This window comes from Peromyscus leucopus, chromosome 18 (assembly GCF_004664715.2).
Source record: "Peromyscus leucopus breed LL Stock chromosome 18, UCI_PerLeu_2.1, whole genome shotgun sequence".
In the NCBI taxonomy this organism is placed as follows: domain Eukaryota; kingdom Metazoa; phylum Chordata; class Mammalia; order Rodentia; family Cricetidae; genus Peromyscus; species Peromyscus leucopus.
Window position 1 is genome coordinate 30,697,637 of NC_051078.1, and position 19,441 is coordinate 30,717,077.

The 19,441-nt window shown below is 41.9% G+C and overlaps 1 protein-coding gene across 5 annotated transcripts in view; it reads right to left on the reverse strand.

Moving 5' to 3' along the window:
• Positions 1-19,441, reverse strand: part of Atp2b1 (ATPase plasma membrane Ca2+ transporting 1) — a 112,289-nt gene that overhangs the window by 50,781 nt on the left and 42,067 nt on the right. For all 5 annotated transcript variants that reach the window (XM_028881197.2, XM_028881193.2, XM_028881194.2 and 2 more), the window contains exon 2: positions 7,303-7,732. In XM_028881197.2, coding sequence (XP_028737030.1) covers positions 7,303-7,510 — 208 coding nt within the window. In that variant the 5' untranslated portion in view covers positions 7,511-7,732. The remainder of the gene's footprint in view (positions 1-7,302; positions 7,733-19,441) is intronic.

The following is a 19,441-nucleotide window of genomic DNA, read 5'->3' on the forward strand; positions in this document are numbered from 1 at the left end:
CACCCCCACCACCACCACCAAGAAGTGAGACACTCTGGGGGAGAAATACATCCGTAAAGGTGACTTACAGTGGGTATTATGTTATAGTTTGTGTTTCCAAAGATGGGCGGCAGATATTAGGTATCTACCAAAGGAAATGCGACAAACAGAGCAGATGACAGAAGTGATAACAGGAAATCATGGATATTCTTAGAGTAAGAACTGTGAAGAAACAAGAAGGGATGGAACCTGCTAGTCTGACGGATCAGGAAGACGCTGCCATGGTCCAAAGAGTGGAGCTGGTGATGAAACTCCTTGGTCCCAGTTTTTAGATGATAGAAGCAACAAATTATTAGAGATAACTTATCAGTAAATACAATGAAAAAGGCTGCTGAGTCCTGGGAGCTTGGCTGATTGCAGTACCGTGGCAACCATGTCAAGGTCAAGCACAGGACTGATCTTCTAACTGCACAGTTAGCTTCACAAAGAAAAAAAAAAACACAACCACAACCCATAGAGGGCAGCTTCAAGACGATATACTTCCCATGTCTGTATCCACCAAGGTGGGGAGTGAAAATAGCCTAAAATTGATCTCATGAACAAATAATATCGATCAACAGTACTATCTTACACTTGAATGGAGAGAGAATAAAACCAATCATATCAAGTCACTTATATCAAGAAAATACAGCATCTCAGTCGCTGATTCTAACTTATGAAAGAGTGGGTTTACTGTCGTGTTTGAAGCAGGTGGGTTTAGCTGAAAATCAAGGAGAATACATTCCACACACAACTAGAAACTACGACTATGGATGTATATATTGCACATCTACACGCATATGATGGCGGGATGGCTGTAGCAGTTAGGGTAATTATCCTACAGGGGAGAGACGGATACAGACTAGAAAAGTATGTGGAAATGTGTTCATGTAACATCCTTCTTCATTGTTTCAGTTTTGAAAGAGGAGGTGATCCCTCATCTACCCTCAAACTATGGATCCACCTATCCAAAGTCAGACACACATTTATTCCCATGTGCTAGGCACTGTGGAAAGGTACTGAATGTACAAGAGATGGGTCAGGCAGGATGCCTTTCCCTGGTTCTTGACCTTAAGGAACTCACAGTTTGGTAGGGGTGACTAATAAGCAACCACCCGGACACACCCAGTGTATTACGCATTAGATGGCAGTGGAGACCATACTACAGGAATCCATGTGGGGAAACGGAATCCAAACAAAACTGGCTACTTCAAACACAAAGACTCAGAAAGGGGAAAGGGGGTCCAACTTAGAAAGGTCCGGCAGGGCAGACCCCAAGGAGAGCTGTAGGTCTACTCGAAAATTCTAAATGCCATCCCAAAAAAGCAATGGGACACTATTTGGCTTTAAGAGTAGAAAAATGACAGTGTGTAGAAGAGGCATCAATGATGACCTTAGCTGAATTTTTATAAGACAAGACAGTGAATTCCACCCACAGGGTAAAGTGAGGAAAGCAGGAAAGGAGACACTGCTGGTGAAGAGAGCGTTAGGAGTTAGAACTCTCAAGACTTAATTGTGACGATATACTGTGAACCCTAATAAAATTTGCGTGACGATCAGAGAACAGAACAAGCCACCAGATTAAACATAGAGGCCAGGCAGTGGTGGCACACACTTTTAATCCTAGCACTCAGGAGGCGGGGATCCATTTGGATCTCTGTGAGTTCTAAGCCACCCTGGACTACACGAGATGGACAGTCTAGGAGGGAAACAGAGCCAGGCAGTGGTGGCACACACCTTTAATCCCAGCACTTGAGGTCTCAGGCCTTTGCTTGGGAAGCACAAACGCCTTTAATCCCAGCACTAAGAAGGAAGTGATGGCTAGGCGTTCAAGTTTCTAACTTGGTAGCAACATGGATAACAACTTCAGAAAAAAAAAAAAATTAGAGAGTTTCATTAAACAGGGCGTGGGAAAAGGATGAGGGATTGGGGCTTCGAGGCTGTGAGGATCCCGGGGTAGGAACTGCTGACTTGGGAACCACCATCACCCAGATGACGGCTTGTGAAGTCAAGTCGTTCCAACAATGGCACTGCCCAGAAGCACTCATCACAGGGAAGTAACAGCCTAGGGAAGCACAGGAGGAGAAGAGCGAAGTCTATTAACAAGAAGGAGAACTCCAGGGGTAAGCTGGGGAGACAGAAAGGGAGTATTCAAAAAGGAGTTCAATATACTGTTACCTAAAACCTAAACTTAGAAGCACAATAAAAAAACCAAGGACATGCTACTGCAGGCTCACATATGACTTTCAAAATTATATACATGCTACAGAGTTGAGAACGAGTTAAAGGATCTTTTAAAAAAGAAATCTATAACCAACAAAAATAAGTGACCAGAGCAGACATCAAAATAACACCTAATTCTCTACTACGGTATCAATACATTTCTCAGACAAGGTCATGCAAGATCACAGACCTCACAAGCCTAAAACCATACATGCTAGCACACCATGACCATGCAAACACTGGCTGACTGTCTACGCTAATCTGTAAAACCAAGCTCGAACCACGGGACATCAGAGCATTTTTGTACTAGCCTGTAAGTCAATCGGGATTTATCCCTAGGGAAAGGTCAATTTTCTCCAGGCGTTAAACTTTATCACAACATGGAGATGAGGTGAAAGTACACCAGTCCAAGAGACTGACTTCTAGGGAGTGCAAATAGGAACTGGCACTTCAAACGTGGAAACCAGGCAACCAACGACAACGGCTATTGATCCTACCCTGCTTCCCATCGTAGACCTCATTTGTTTCTCTCTACTCCCATTCTGTGCCTCCTGCGTTAGTTTTTTCTTTTTTAGCCTCTCTTTTACCTAATCTTGACGATCATCACTTCAAAAGCTCAGTTTTACTTGAAGACTTCTTTCCTTTGTGGTGCATGAAACCAAGCCTATTTAGTCCAGCATCTGTCTTTAATTTTTAGGAATTCATTTTTTACACTTTGTTTAGTGTGGCTTTACTGCCTAACAGATATGATAGTGGAGTGAGAGGCCTGCGTTCCAGAAATCTACAGCAGCAGAGTTCTCTGACACTCAATGTCAAGTTCAGACAGACAATGCAGGGTTAAAGCAGAGAAGACACCACTGGGAACGCTCCAGGACCGAGAAATGGAGTTTACAGTACCAACCTTATTTTCAATATAGGAAAATAAGACACAAAAGAAAAATAGTTCCCAGTCATTTTCTGCGTGAGGATGTTCAAACAGATTGTTCTGATATTAAACTACACTCTAGAGTTCTGAGAAGTGTAAGATAGATGCTTGCTCTAATACATCTAAAAGATACCATAAAAATACATGACATTCCAAGTCTCGGCTTCACTTTACCCTGAACTTGGAATGTCAATCCCCTCAGGAATTATGATGGTTAGTCAAAAAAGACGCAAAAAAAATCTCTTGAGGCTCAAACCTGTTCAACTGGTCAACATATTTGCAGTCTTCTTGAGAACAGGTTCAAACAGTACTTTTTTAGAGAACATGGGGTAGGCTGGTGTGCCAACGAGGAAAAAACATGGCTGTCTGGATAGGAAGGGCATGTTTTCAAAGGACAGAGTGCTGAGAACAGCACAGCCTGGATCTTGAATGCCTCCCCAAAGGCCCTTCATTCACCTCCTCGCCCCCAGGTACCAAGTGAATGAGTTCCTCTGCCATGCACTCTTGCTAATAATTACTGCTTCCTTACAGCCCAAAACCCAGCGAGCCAAGTAACCATGATAAAAACCCTTAACACTCGATCCAAATGAACCTTTCTTCCTTTCCATGCTGATTATCTCAAATATTTTGTCACTGACAGAAAGTTGACACACAGAACCATTTATCCACCACGTTAACTCCCAAAAATAAGTTTGTTTTTCCACTGGGGGAAAATCTGTTAAGAGAAGAGAACAAAGGCGTCTCTTTCTCAGTATCTCAACTCTAGTGTAAGTTATACGAACTGAACTTTTATAAAAAAGCAGCACACTGTGTGAGCCAAAAGCATCTACTCAGAGTGAGACCACAGCTAAAGTGACTTTGGGCAAGCTGCTTAACCTCTTTTTGAGGGGAGGAGGGGGTGGCGCTCTTGCCTATAACATAGGATAAAGGAGTTTTAAAAATAAAATGAGTTGATATTTGTAAGAAGGCACGAATAAGCAATCTAGCACAAGATGTTACCTGTAGTAAGGGCTACTGTTTTCGTTGTTGCTATTTCTAAGAAATGTCTTGAGCTGCTCCATCAGACATTACACAATCTAACACAGGCACCTCCAGCACAACTGATTTCCCCTTTCCATCCATCTTTCTCTGAAGCCTAACACACTAACACTGCATGTTTAATATAGTCACTATACGTTTAGCCCGGTGAACTGTCTGTCTCCCTTTCCTGAGAATGAAGTGCAGAGAGATCTTTGTTTTATTCACGGATGTATGCCGGGGCCTGGAAAAGTTACCTGTCATGTAGCAGATACTTTCTAGAGATTTATTTATTTATTATGTATACAGTGTTCTGTCTACATATGTGCCTGCAGGCCAGAAGAGGGAGCCAGATCTCATTACGGATGGTTGTGAGCCACCATGTGGGTGCTGGGATTGAACTCAGGACCTCTGGAAGAGCAGCCAGTGCTCTTAACCACTGAGCCATCTCTCCAGCCCCAGCAGATACTTTCTAAAAGACACGGAGACTCATATTTCAGTAAAACTTCTGAGTGCTAGATGTAACTTAATTTCATCCTTGAAATTTTCTTCTAAACTGCCAACGCCTTTCCGTTCTAGGGAGATAACAGGGATCTACACGAGAGAGAGCACCAGGCATGACTAAGGGTCGTGTCAGGGAGTGACTCATAAACAAAAGGACCTGAGGGACAGGGGACACCTCTACTTTCAGCAATAAAACCCATCTACTCTGAAGAGCCATTTCAGTTCTCACTTTTCCTGAACACAGATACCAACAAGGGATTTATGGCCTAGACACACCCTTGGCTACACAAACCCCAGCTGCTGACTTTTAATCCTGACTCACTTATTATGATTTGGTTGATCAGTGACAAAAATGTTAAGACTTTGGAGTGAAATATTTCTAATAAGAGAAAGGCTAGGAAGAGTCCTTTGGGAGTCGTTCCATGAAATTCGATGCCATTTTGGTTATAGTTCAGCAACTATGACCACAAATACAATGCTTACAATGGACCATTTTGTAGTATTTTAAAAGAACATTTCCAAATGACAAATTAATTTATATATGAACTGTAAGGACCAGTTTGTACAAATTTTAGCAAACATTAATTCACAGTATTATGAAGAACATGATCAAGAACTCTGTAAAATTTAGAAGAGTGAAAAACAATGCATAATTTCATTTAATGTCCCAAAGCACAAACAATAAAGATAAAATGTTAAGTGTTAAATCAGTTCTCTAGAGACCACTCATGGCTTCTACCACACTGTCAAGAGTGAATAATCACTTCTTCCCAGAATTTATGAGAAGCAAAAATTCCAATTAATTCATTAACTAAATAAAAATCAATGTAAAATATTACTCAAAATAAAAGAAACTGTAGTGCAAATTAATGAGAAATCACACTTACACAAAATGCCAAGGCATAGGAGAGATATATTCAGTAATTAGGAAATAAAGACTCTTGTAACTCATAGCAGCAAAATACAGAAATATGGCTAGGGAAGGGCAACCGATTGTACATCTGTAACTGAAGTTCAATGTACACCTTTTGCAGGGCTGGACATTCAACCTATGGATTTTACACATTAGGGAACTGCTCTACTACAGGGCTACATTCATCCCTAGCCACTCACTAAGCCTTTTCTGAACAAACGTATGTGACGAGGGTTTTTTTTTTAATGGTAATATTTCCTACTAATTTGCTGATCATGAAGCATTCATCAGTTGGGTTTTAGATGAAATTGAGTGCGTACGGGTAAAGAAAATTAATAAACCTACTAATGGAGAACAGCACATTGCAGTATAATCTAGCATGTCAAAAGCTTAAGCACGCTCAAATCCTGTTTGCCTAACGCAAAGCTTCACGTTTTATCATATTACTAAGATATAACAACAGTTAAGTCTATGTTGCTGGTAGTTCTGACTTTAAAAGGTACAGAAAAATCTTGAGCTACCTTGCAGAAAAGACCTCAGGCAGTGAGATGACATTGTTTTAGGGCATGTGTGAGCATGGACCCTGAGTTCCTCAACACTGTGGTACATCACAGAACTCAAAGGGCCTACCTACCACAATCAGTAGTGAGCAACTCACATACAACTAGATAAATATCTTTGAATTTAGTATGGCTTCTAATTCTTGAATAGTTCTGACAATTACCTTTTGCTAGTCCCTTAAGTAATAATGCCATAATTCAGCAGTAATGCCATGAAAATGCTGAGAAAAGCAGCCTTCATAATTTCTCTATAACTGGCTTTGGAATATATACCAACACAGTATTTTAAAATCAAAAATTCCCAATCTTACGAAGATAAATTGCACTGAACATTTACCCTCCTGTCTAGAGCGGTTCCTTAAGTTGTCACACGGTCTAATACAGGCACCTTCAATACTTCTGCCTTCCCCTTTCCAGGAACTTTTCTTTTAAGCATGTGATACTTACTATCCTACTACATATTTATTTGTTCACTTTCCTCCCTGTAGTTTGGGGAGTGCTCTCTTCAAACTCCGTATCTTTCCTTTTATGAACAATAATATCAATATATAAAAGCCCCGATTTTGTCAGTTCATTTCAAAGGTCACAGTACAGCAAAGCCCATACCGTAAAACAAGAAACTCGGGAAACTAAAGCCTTTTCAAACAGAGGGAAATTCAACGTAACTTGACCACACACATGTGTACTAAGTGAAAAACTTAGTGCTACCTAATTTAAAATGTTGTGTTCGGACCTCGTCAGCTGATTATTAGAAGTTTAGATTAAGTCCCATGAGCTCCAACAGCTTTGACGGCTACTGGAAGGGAGGACTATTTTAAGCCATCGGCAGAATGAAGGCTAGTGAGCAGTTTATTTCCACTGAATCCCCCGGGGGGTACCACTCTCAGCTCCACCCTCCACATCTCCAGTGGAAGGGCAAGCTTGTTCTCGTCAACTGGAGCGCTAACGCAGACAGGGGGACAAAATATTTCGGCTCACCATTCTGAGACACGGGGACGCGAACAGTTTCTCACGGTAGCTACCTGATGACTCACTGCTAAAATCATGCAGTGGCCAAGGCAACAGGAGCACCATGTTTCCATCTGAGCTGAACCAACAGCATCCCCTGCACCGGTGACTCATCAGCACACAATCAAACTCACCTTCATTGGGAGATGTTTTCAACTTGGTGCAGATCCCATAGACATCTCCATAGCTCTCCTGGATCTTCCGTAACGCATCCGTGGACCTGAGCTCCATGAGTGCCCGCAGCTCTGCGAGTGTAATTCCAAAGTCTCCATCATGATTAGCTTCCTTCAGAGAGTTTTTCACACCACTATATGCAACGGAGTTGTTGGCCATGTCGCCCATTACAAGTATAATTTATTAGGAGGAAAATGTTTCCCAAGAGAATGAAATTTTCACTTGATATATTTCCAAGATGAAAATCTTTTAAATATGAAAATCTCCCTTAAACCAAACACTCATTGTATGAACTCTGTGAAGTAGTATCAGCAGCAACAATTCCCAGAGAAGTATCCTGACCGCTGGCCCATGACTTGTGTCTTCCCCTCAATCCTGAGATGCATACATCTGTAAGGAGAAAATATTTAGGTGTTAATGGCTCATCCTCAAGAGTATTATGCATGCACGTAAGCCTATTTTTAAAATGCCACCCGGTAGCTAAACAAAGTACACTCGTCATACATATTGTGAGCCGTGGTTTCAGATCACAGTATAACTCCTAAATAAAAACTCTGCATCTAGTCATTAGAACCCAAGAATTAATGAAACTGCATAGCATGACTGAATTCTGTACTTGTGTGTTAGCAGTTAAGTTACTGTTGAAATGCTTAGCTCTAAGCAGTTAGTTCCAACTTTGCTAGCTGCCTTAAATTCTTCCTTTCATTTAACTATTAAAATTAAACACCACCATTTCTTACTCTACCCAGAAAAGTCAGGTCTTGGCAAACTAGTTTGCAGCTAACTCAAGGGCTGAAGTATCTGAAGCTGAATGGTCTCAAAGCCACAGTTCTTTCTTATACATGGGCCTAAGAAAGCTTGTTAATAAACCTTCTCATATGGAACAGCCTGTGACGACACAAAAAGCCTAATAAACCGAATACACAGTTTCCGCACTGTTCCTGACTACTCTGTGGCTCCATCGTCCTTTGGTTTTCTAAAGCTTCTTCCATACGTTTTTCATCATGTTACCACCTCAGGTCTTCTTCTGTCTACCTAACACTGCTTTCTATGCCTCAACCTTCCCTGTGACTTCATTTTCTAACTGCTTATCTAACTTATCTACATGTTACTCTATGCTTAGCTTCAAGAATTACGGCAGACCATGACAGACAATAAAAGAATAAGCATAATACTAAAATACAGAAATGCCAAAAAAAAAAAAAATGAGGTAGATAATAAAAGTTTGAGAAACAGTTTTAATTTCTTCACTGTACTTTCATCTTTTTTTAACTCACCTAAAACTGACCTGTCAATTCCCATCTAACACGCTCAAGACTGGATTGGTAATATTCTCTACTGCTACACCCTTCCACGACCACTGTCATCCTAATGACCTGGCCTTGAGCTTGTGCCGTCTTTGGCTCCATCCCTAATCGTTTCAGTGAGTGACCGAGTCCAGTTCAATCTTCCTATGATAACATCACCTTCATCCAACCCTTGGACATTTTACCCCGGCATTCTTTTTAAACTGAAATCAACTTTTCTGCCTCTCAAGCCATCTAACTCTCCAAATATTTAATAAAATGTCTGGCAAGTGGAAAGACACTGGCAAGTACTTCTCATCTCTAAAGCTGATAGAGGGATGTACGTTTGTGGGCCACACGGTTTGTGGTCCACATACTCCAGCGGTCATCCACGTCCACTGGAGGGCTGTTTATAAAAACAAAAGGCTGGGCCTACACCTCACGAGTGATACGTTTAGTAGAGTTAAGCACGTACTCCACAGCTTACATCTCTATCAAGTTTCCAGACAATTCAGGTGCTATCTGCTCAGGGAGCATCCTGAGAACTACTGGGATGGAGCTGGTGAGCTGAGGAAAGCTTGTCTGCCTTGGCTTGAATCTGCAAGAATATAGTGATGGATTCTGGGAAGCATTTCCTTTCACTGCCTCCTTCCGCCCACTTTATCACCCTACCCTTGCCCGATGACTGCCGTGTTACTCATCTACTCACATCAATTATTATAACAGTCAACTTAAAAAAAAAAAACAAAAAAAACAAAACAAGAGTGTAGTTGTTTGATAATCATCCGTTTCCATACTCAAAATTTGTTGGCTAGCGCATCACATTAACCGTAACATGGATTATTTATCCTAAGAGATAAAATAATTAAGATTCTTGTCTGTGTTGTGATAAAGGCATGTGTGTCCATCTGTCCTTGGTTTCCCTAAGAGATTTCCTCTGTAACTCCTGGCCCACTATTCCACCAACCGCCATGAAAGTGATGATTCTGTCGGAGGTATTTCCCTAGAAGCCTTTCTGCCTTTTTTTTTTTTTTTTTAATGGCGTGGCTGTATGGCTCGTATATTCTAGACTGAGATTTAATGAGAAGACTTACAAGATATAAAGCCCACTGTTGTTCAAAGTGCCTGGAGTGGAGGCAAAGTGCCATTCTGGGCTCAATATTAGAATGTCACGGCTGCCCACAAAAATCACCTTCCATTTAGCTTTCATCGGTACTATCACTCATTTTATTTTTTTGAGTTTTAGTTACCCTCCACCACCCTCTGGTATCCTCTCTTCTTCCCTTTGAATCCTTCTTTTCTCTCTCACCTAGTCCCCCAGTGGCTACGTGCTCTATTAGAGAAAATGACGCCCTCTCCCCTGCAAATCTATGAGCAGTACTAGCTCTCATAGCCTCACGGTTACCCCCCTCTATCCATGGTGAAAAGTTGCAGGGGCTGATCTGGTGCAGATGTTCACAGTTGCTGTTTGTGTGTGTGTGTGTGTGTGTGTGTGTGTGTGTTGTAATACAGATGTTCCATTTAAGACTGACTCTGTGAGTCACTTCTTCTCAACAGTCTGAAGATACATATGAGATAGGTCATCTTCTGCAAAGAGAACTTCTGTGCCCAGGGCTAAGAGCTGCACTAGTCTACAGAAGGCAGCTTGCTGACGTGCTTGTTTGGGGAGGCGATAGCAGCACTTACATGTTTGATTCTTAGGTACCTGTATTTGCTCTCTCAACAGATTGAAATCAAAGCATGTTATTCACTGGCTGCCCGTGAGAAAAGGACAATAGCTGAGCTGGGAGTGGAAGTGGCATGCCATGCTCCTTACATTGACAATGCTGCCTCCCCTCGATCCTCACATTTACTAGGTCACAATGGACCTAGCTGGTTTAAAATAAAAAAGTCAAATAACACCAACACACTGATTCCTATAATCAAATCAATACTCAACAGACACTGCTCTGGATTTCTGTTGTCACCTCAACAGCCCTTTCCCAGTGCTTACTAAATCTGAACTGGGTTCCACAGAAAACTCTTCCCCCCTGGCTCTCCCTGCTTCAGAAATGTGAATGAGACCCGAACAGTCTGGCAGTGAGACTTCTGCTGTGCCTCCATGCTACCAGCTTAGATCTTCTAACTCAACTTAAATCTGACAGAAGCATACATACAGAGCTGCTATGATCATCTGGTACTACGTGATCCAATAGGGAAGGCATGTAAGGCTGGATGACAGATAGATGCATGTGTGCATGTCTGGATGAACATATGCCTTTCAGTCCTAGGGCATCATTTAAGCCGCTCTTTTAAACAAACAGTAAAGTTTGTCCTGTCCTGGATTTTCTCAACAATTTATCAAGAAATAGTTTTGAGAAGTTGAGTTTACTATTATTTTATAACCACAGAGCCTTTGGTGGAGCATATGGCGATGTTCACTTCCACTACACTAAACAAACAGTTTGAGAAAAGGATATTCAGGAGAAGCACAAAAACTGCAAAAGAGCTCCTGTCCAAATTACCGATGATCTACAAATTACACATCAGGCTGTTTTCTACTTCTAGATTATCTATTATCTTCTGTTATTTTTTTCTTTATTCATTTGTCAAAATGACAAAAATGCCTTAACTCCTGGCCTTTATTTGTTAGCCTCAAAATTATAGTCATGTAAGAGACAAACTATTTTGGATTCAAATACAACAGAAACCAGAACATCTATTTTGATCTTCTTTGTTCTTCAAAGAAATTTCAACTTCCATTTTAAAAGCTTAAGAGGGAAAAAAAATGTTAAGTGGAAGCTGAGACCTCAGAAAGGTAAGGTCTTAAAGAAAATACCCAAATCTGTGTAGAATACTTAGACTATAAAATTTATGCCAGAATAAATGACATTTCTGATTAAGTCACTGTTGGTAGTCTAAGGCTTTCTAGAAAAAGATGCTGTAGCCTGGCACAGGCCACAACTAGCTACAATCTTCAAATGAGGGGATAGGGTAGATTCTTACCACACACAATACTTTCCTAGGAATGAGCAGAGAAACAAATGAACACACAAGGATGATTGTGAAGTCCACCTGCTAAGTGAGGCTCAGAGACTGCACTGTCAACACACAATCTCGATTCCTTTCAGAAGGTAAACTGATTTAAAGAACACAGGGGAAGTTGTATGTAGTGGTATTTGTTCCGCCCATGACCTTGGGCTATACGGTGGCACAAAGGATGTGATGCTTCCTGCTGTTGTACGTGACCTCTTATAAGGAGTTGGAGAAGGGTCACATGGCCTTCTCTCTGCTCCTGCCTAAGAGGTGGATCCGCTCCCAGTGAGATCAGAGGACGACTTTTGCTGTTGTCTACTCCATTCCGTATCTGAGTGTCTTTCCTCAATTTATAGCTTAGCAAATTCTGTTACCCATTTAATAGACTTACGTGGACTGGTTGTAGTAAGTGGCACCCAAAGAGGGGCCTGAACCTACAACCCTGAGATTAAGAGTCTCATGCTCTACTGACTGAGCTAGCCGGGCAGAGGAGACATCATCCATCGCCAAAGGAGCAGCAAGATGCCAGCAAACTGGTAAAGCCATGTTTAACCATGGCAAAAACATGGAACACGTGGTAAAACACAGATTCAAAGAAATGGGTTAATTTAAGATACAAGAGCTAGCTAGCAAGAGGCCTGCCATAGACCATACAGTGTGTAAATAATATTAAGCCTGTGAGTGATTATTTTAGAAGTGGCTGCGGGACTGGAGAAACTTCTGACTATAGTTGTAAGAAAGTTATCTAGATTCAACACAGGTAATCAGGTTTAAAAAACCATTTTATACAAACTAAAAGAAATGTAGGAGAAGAACTAAGTTACTTATGGAATGAAATATGGAGTCATATAAAACACTCCGTGAAATGACTTTAATATATACCAACAAGAGATTCCTATAGGTAAAACAGGAAACATGTGCTGATATAACTTAGAATATTAGCAACAAGACCTCCTTTTAAATGGAGTTCCCAACTCTTTAATGATTCTAAATGTATGCAGTGAGCTGAATATGTGAAAATTGTATTTATTCAATCTATAAAATTTAAAGGATAATCAGCAAATGTTAGATAACAGGATCAGGATCCAAACAGACAGATGGGAATGAGGCTAAATTTAATTGGCACACATGTATGATCATCCTATATTTAATTCTAAAATGCAACTGTATAAATATGATGTATAAGAATGTACTAGCATGCATGAAAGACAAAGGCCCAATTTATCAAAAGCTAAATGTGTTAATGCCATATTAATCAGCATTATCATGTTAATAGTAAGGCATCAACCCTAATCACATAATCGGGGTATACTTCCTACAACGTGCCAATGTTAAGAAGGTCTACCTGCCATCCGGCGAAATGACTGTACTCTTAAACTTAGCATTTAGACAGATCAAAGAACTCAAAAACAGTTTGGAATTTCAGCTCACAAAAGAACATGTAAAGAGAACTCCATTTTCTCACCCCCCCCCTTCTCTCTCAGCATGTGTGGATATATGTATCCATATGTATCATCATAGAGTCAATTCTATTTCCTTTGTACTTCCACGGTCAGTTAACAGAAGCGTCACCAACCTCTGCAATGGTTTCCACTGTGGCTAGCATTTTATTGAGAGCTGCTTTGCAAACTAAAGAACCAGGGAATGGGGTGGGGGGGGGGGAGCTGAGGGGGGAGGGTGGCGGGAGGGGGGAGAACAAGGGAATCCGTGGCTGATATGTAGAATTAAATTATATTGTAAAATAAAATAAAATAAAATAAAAAAAGAACCAACCCGCCCCACCCAGTTTTCCTCAATTATATTTAAGTCAGTGTGGACAACCTGAACCACGTCCCCTTAGAGCGTGCCTCTCAACCTTCCTGGTGCTGCCCTGCTTCAGTTCAGTTCCTGACGCTGTGGGTACTGCCCCCCCCAACTCACCAGACAATTACTTTGTCGCTACTTTCATAGCTGTCATTTTGCTACTGTTACGAATCGTAATGTAATTATCTGAAATGCAACATACCTAGCGTGTGATGCCCCAAAGGAGTCACAACCCACAAGTTGAGAATGATTGCCTTACGGTGTCCCTTGAGGGGGTGGATGGGTAGATAAATACTCCAAACTAGACTGGATTGATGGCCTCCTACACTGAAAACTTACCAGAGGCCAGACCCGAGCTATGCTATCTTGTGTCTCAGCAAGACAAACTCCACTCCTTCACACTCCTTCAGAGCTACTTCTGCAGAAGTGCGAAAAACACCTTTCGCCCGATTCCTGCCCCCAAGCCCTGAAATCGTTCAACAACTACAATAGTTTTTTAAGAAGTAACAACAACTCACTTCCAAGTAGTAGGCGTAACTGTAACAGTGGAAAAAGCACACATTTTAAAATCACCAGTGGTGGGAGCTTGCTTTACAAATGACAGCATGTCCACATTACCTCGTTAAATCAGTTAGGAAACCAAGGGAAGACTCGAATTTAATTTTACTCAGAACTCCTGTTTTATATTTTTTTTCCCCAAAGGACATAAAACTTACTCATATAAGAGAACACAAAGTCCACATTCTTAGTCACAGAAGTTAATTCCTGCTAAATGAATGTGTACACACACACACACACACACACACACACACACACACACACACACATTCACCAAGGAGGATCTCATTTACACAGAACTGATACAGCAGAAAACAAGCTCTGTTCACAATGCCTGGTTTATCAATCTCCAAAGATCTGTGGACACTGTTCTCACTGTGGTCAGTAATTTACAATTTCTCTTCTGGAAGACTATTCCAGGCAGAGATGAGGTACTGTAAAAAAGTCACTGCGGCTGTGTCGAGCTGTAAGCCCAGCGTGAAAGCTTCAGCAAATGTCTGGTGGTGGGTGGGGGCCGATTATTAGGACAGAAGAGGACCTAGCCTGTCACTTGTCACAGCTATCTTCACACAGCTGTAACGATCTGAGCTCCCTCTCTGGGTTTTTCCCAGTGAACTGTGACCTCAGGGTAGAATCTGTCCTACTGATTTTTAACCCTCATCTGTGTCTGTGATAGTGAAGGTTCAATGTTTATTGACTAGAAACGCTCTTGGTTCATGCCGTGAGCTACGATCTATTTGAAAAAGCAGCTCTGCAACCAAGTTGTGGCAATTCAAATAAAAACAAGATAGAACCTTACAACCTGTTTAAAATATATGCTAAGTGCATTATGATTTCTGAGAAAGCTGGCATTTGAGGGACTTTTCAAACCATCTCCGTATTAAAGATGTATCATTTTTATTTCCCTTTGAATCCTTTTGGACAACAGAAATTACAAAGTACTCCAGGCTATTTGGGGTGACATGTCTTTAATCCCAGCCACAGAAGAAGAGGCAGCGGTAGAAGCTATGTGAGTTCAAGATATCCTGGTCTACACAGTCAGCAGAGAGCCAAGGTCACACAGCGAGACCATGTTTCACAAACATGCATGCATGCATACATACATACATACACTTCAGAGTCTCAAATGAATTATACATGACTACTGGCAATAACTTTGAACAATGGTCCCGGATCTTTGACAAGAGGCCAAGCACCAGTTCTGAGCTTTAGTAGTTCATAAAGCTTGGAGGATAAGCATGTTTATTTGAGGAATAAACTGTTAAAGTTACTCATGCCAAATAAAAACACATCAAATCAGTACAGGAATCAACTTAGCCAGTGCTCCCAAGAAACGAAGACACTAAACTCTCAGCTAGTAAAGGCCGTTTGAATTAAGCCCCCAACCCTACCGTCCTTTGAAATGTGCTGTTCCGATTTACCTCCCTTCCTGATCACTGTATTACACTCTAGCTTCTCCAGTGCCCAGAGAAACCACTTTCTAGGTGACCAGTGATTCCCGCGTTCCTGAACCTGAAGAGCACACAGTCTTTCTTATTTGACTTTCTGGAAACAATTGCTCCTCTCTGCCACTCTCCTAACTCTTGAAGCTTCTGCTGTTTTGTTTGTTTGTTTGTTTGTTTGTTGGTTTGGTTTTTCGAGACAGGGTTTCTCTGTGTAGCTTTGCGCCTTTCCTGGAACTCACTCTGTAGACCAGGCTGGCCTCGAACTCAGAGAGATCCGCCTGGCTCTGCCTCCCGAGTGCTGGGATTAAAGGCGTGCGCCATTCTGCTGTCTTAATCCCTCCATTGCTGGACTCCTGTTCCTACCACACTGTCGTCTCTGGCAGCATGTTTTCATTTTCCAGAGCTGGCTCGGCTTCTTCCAACAATTGTCAAGGGAATCAGTGGGATGGGGTTGGGTGATCTGGTAACTGTTTTCATCTGGTTTTAGACACACACACACACACACACACACACACACACACACACACACACACACCAGATTGGCTTTTCGATAATAAAAATTTATTTGCAAGTGCAACTGCAAGACTTTTGTTTGTTTTTCTCTTATTTCCCAATGCCACAATTCAGTTAAAACACACTATAGTAGCCTGGCTCAGAGAAAGTATGGGGGGGGGGAGAAATCAGTTTCCTTATCTTCCCCCCAACACAACTCTTATTCCCATTAACTTTTCATTTATAAAAGTGTATGCCAGCCTAAAACAAAGCAGGGGTACAGACCAGCCGTTCAACCACACCTCTGGAGCTTTACATAGCTGCCATTTCCAGCACTGATACTTGTTCATGACAACAAAGCACTTTGGAGCGGGCGATAAAATTTTGAATGTCACTGATCTGGACGATAACTCGAGACCTCCTGTTTGCCTTCAGGTCAGGTAAGCTGGTAGAATCTGATCCAGTGTACTGGTGACACCCACAACTCTGAGGGGACTGGCATAGTCTTGCAAGGATGTACCTATCGAATCAACAGACCACAATAAATTTTAAAGTTAATTCTACACACAGCAGATCTCTGCCTCTCGAATACAGTGGCCCTGAGTCACCCTTGTAGGCCTCTTAAAACATGGACTGCTGGGTCCCACCTCGGAAACCTCTGCCGTCAAGCAGTGCACAGAGTGAAAACTGACACTCCTAAGAACTTCTGGGATGCTGGGGATACTCATCCTGCGGCTTCTCTGGTGAGTCGCTACCCTTAGGCAACTGCGACCTGAACTCTGACTCAAGAACTAACTGTTGGATATCCAACCTTGACCCAAAAGTTTCTGGACAACATGGCCAAATTCCTCATGACTCTGCATTGTACTGCTATTCCTCAGTTTCAGGAATAACTTAAAGCAGACTACCTTCTAAAAATATTTTGTGAGCTGGTGCCTTGAACTGTTTTGGTTTTTAACACCAGGTACATTGATATGTTTCTACTTAAGTCTCATAGTACACAAATACTGTGAGTAATTCTTTCAAACTAAAAACGCATAACGCTTAACCTTAAAGCATTCATTTGTAACAAAATGCTCTAATTTCGATACCTATCTTCTGTGCACACCTCTAAGATAAACTATACTTTGGTTTTTCCTGGCCTACTCTTCTACTTAGGCATCTTAAACCTTTCATTTTTACAGTAAGATGCCTGGCTAGGGGTGGGGGTGGGGGACTTTTGAAAAAGCTCCAAAATAAAGTTAATTTTATATAATCCTGTGCAATTTACCAACTATAAGAACGTACGATATCTCCGGTTAAATATGAGAACCAAATGTTCTATCATTTTCTGGTCTCTCTGGTGTTGAAATTTTCAACTCTAGTCAAGGAAGAGATTTCTAAATTAAAAGTGTTTTTTTCCCTTCTGTTCAAGGGCTAAGAGGCAACATGAACACTTGAATGTCACACCAGCTGCTCCAGCGGCCCACTCAGTTCTTAAGAGCTTCTATCCTGTCAATTCACAAGAACCTACACTTAACTGCTTAAGGAAACAGGATGCTTATTATGTCACCGAACAGGCTCACAAAAATAAAGTTGGCAATACCCAGGGAGGCGAGCTCTTCCCTGTAAATTAACATGAGCTTTCTGTTTATTTAATTGAAAATTCTAGATTCCAAAGATGTGGCCCAGCACTTCATATCCCCACCCCGACCCCCCCCCCCCAGCTGAGGACCATACCAGGGCCTTGCGCTTGCTAGGCATGCGCTCTACCACTGAGATAAATCCCCAATCCCATAGCCCAGCCCTTCAAAACTGAACACAAAGCTAAGAGGATGAGACACTTTTCCTATTTTATGTATGTAGTTTGATTGTGGATGGGCTTTTGCAATTTCCAGCTATGGTTACTGAAGAGGAGCTTGGAAAACCAATATTCACTTTCATGCTAGTTCAAGTAACTTGGCTGAAAAATAAGCTATATTTTAAGAGGATATTAGGCAGCATTTGATTGATGGTTAACTCAATAAAGTGCAGAAAGTCTGGGCATTGGGAAAGTCTTGACCCGTGGCTTATTCCACCACACCACCAATGAGCCTTGAAGCTGTTCACATATTCCCAATCTCTGTCCTCTGAGGTTTCCCCACACATTCCTGCTCTTCACTTTAGTCTGTAGGCTCACTACTACTGAAGGCCAGTGCCACCCATTCAAGTCCTCACCCAGACTTGTGCTCTTTTCAGAGTTCCTCTCTGCTACAACGTTCCTCACTGGTCCTCTTCAGTCTACCGAATCTTGTCACACATTCTGACTAGTTCTAAGGTCACCAGACTCCTTAGCACGACCAGCCTCCCTCAAAAAACTAACTTCCCAGTATCTTGATGTGTGACTGGCTCTGGTCCTCCTACTAGACCCATCTGGTTAATTAGTGACCCCTAGAAGAGACAAAGCATCTGCTTAAGGAATACTGAAAAAAGACATATTTAACTAATGGGGGAGAGGGTTGAGAGAGAGAGAGAGAGAGAGAGAGAGAGAGAGAGAGAGAGAGAGAGAGAGAGAAGACAAGGTTTCAGTATGTATCTCTGAGTGGCTTGAGCTGGACACAATCCTCTTGTTTCTGCCTCTATTTGCCCGACCCACCATGCCTACTGAAAAACAATTTTTAAAGTTTTTTGGGTTTTCTGTGTGTAGTTTTGGTGTCTGTCCTGGATCTCGCCCTGTAGACCAGGCTGGCCTCAAAATCACAGAGATCTGCCTGCCTCTGCCTCTCAAGTGTTGGGATTAAAGATGTGCGCCACCACAAGGTTTTTTTGAGGACTTTTTTTTAGTTGATTATTTGGAAATGTCACACAATGCACCCTGACCTCACTCATTTCCCATTCCTCTCAGGTCCATCGTTCCTAAGGCTGGACAGAGCGGCACATGCCTTTAATCCCAGCACTCAGGAGGCAGGGCAGCCAGAGGTACGCCGATTGCTGTTGGAGCTCGAGGCCCAACTGGTCTATATAACACATGCTAGGCCAGCCAGGGCTTCATGAAACCCCGTCTAAAAAAAAAAAACAAAAACCAGGTTCCAGTTCATTAATAACTTACATGACTTAGTAACATACAACTCACTGGACACATCTCATCTTCCCAGAATATTCTGATTTCGATTTCAAGTCTTCCATTGCTCGCACTCCAGTTCCTTTAACTGCACGGCAAGGTGGCATCTCAACGCCTTTTCCGTTAGGTCTCTCACTTGGTCTTGCCAATATTTACAGACATTCTACTCCATAAAAGACCATCTCTTTCTCTTCCTTTAAAAAGCCTGCCTCTCTTCGATGTTCTTAACCCATCAAGCTATCCTGTATCATCTCCTCCCACCACACCTCGGAAAAACATCTTTCCTCAATACAACTTCATTCCCACGTCTCACCTTGAGGCTGGCAACTGGATCCATCCTGGAGTCCACATACTCCTGAGATGACATTACAGTGATTAATGACCTCAGGTTGGTTTTTAGCCCCCACCTTTCTCTATGCAA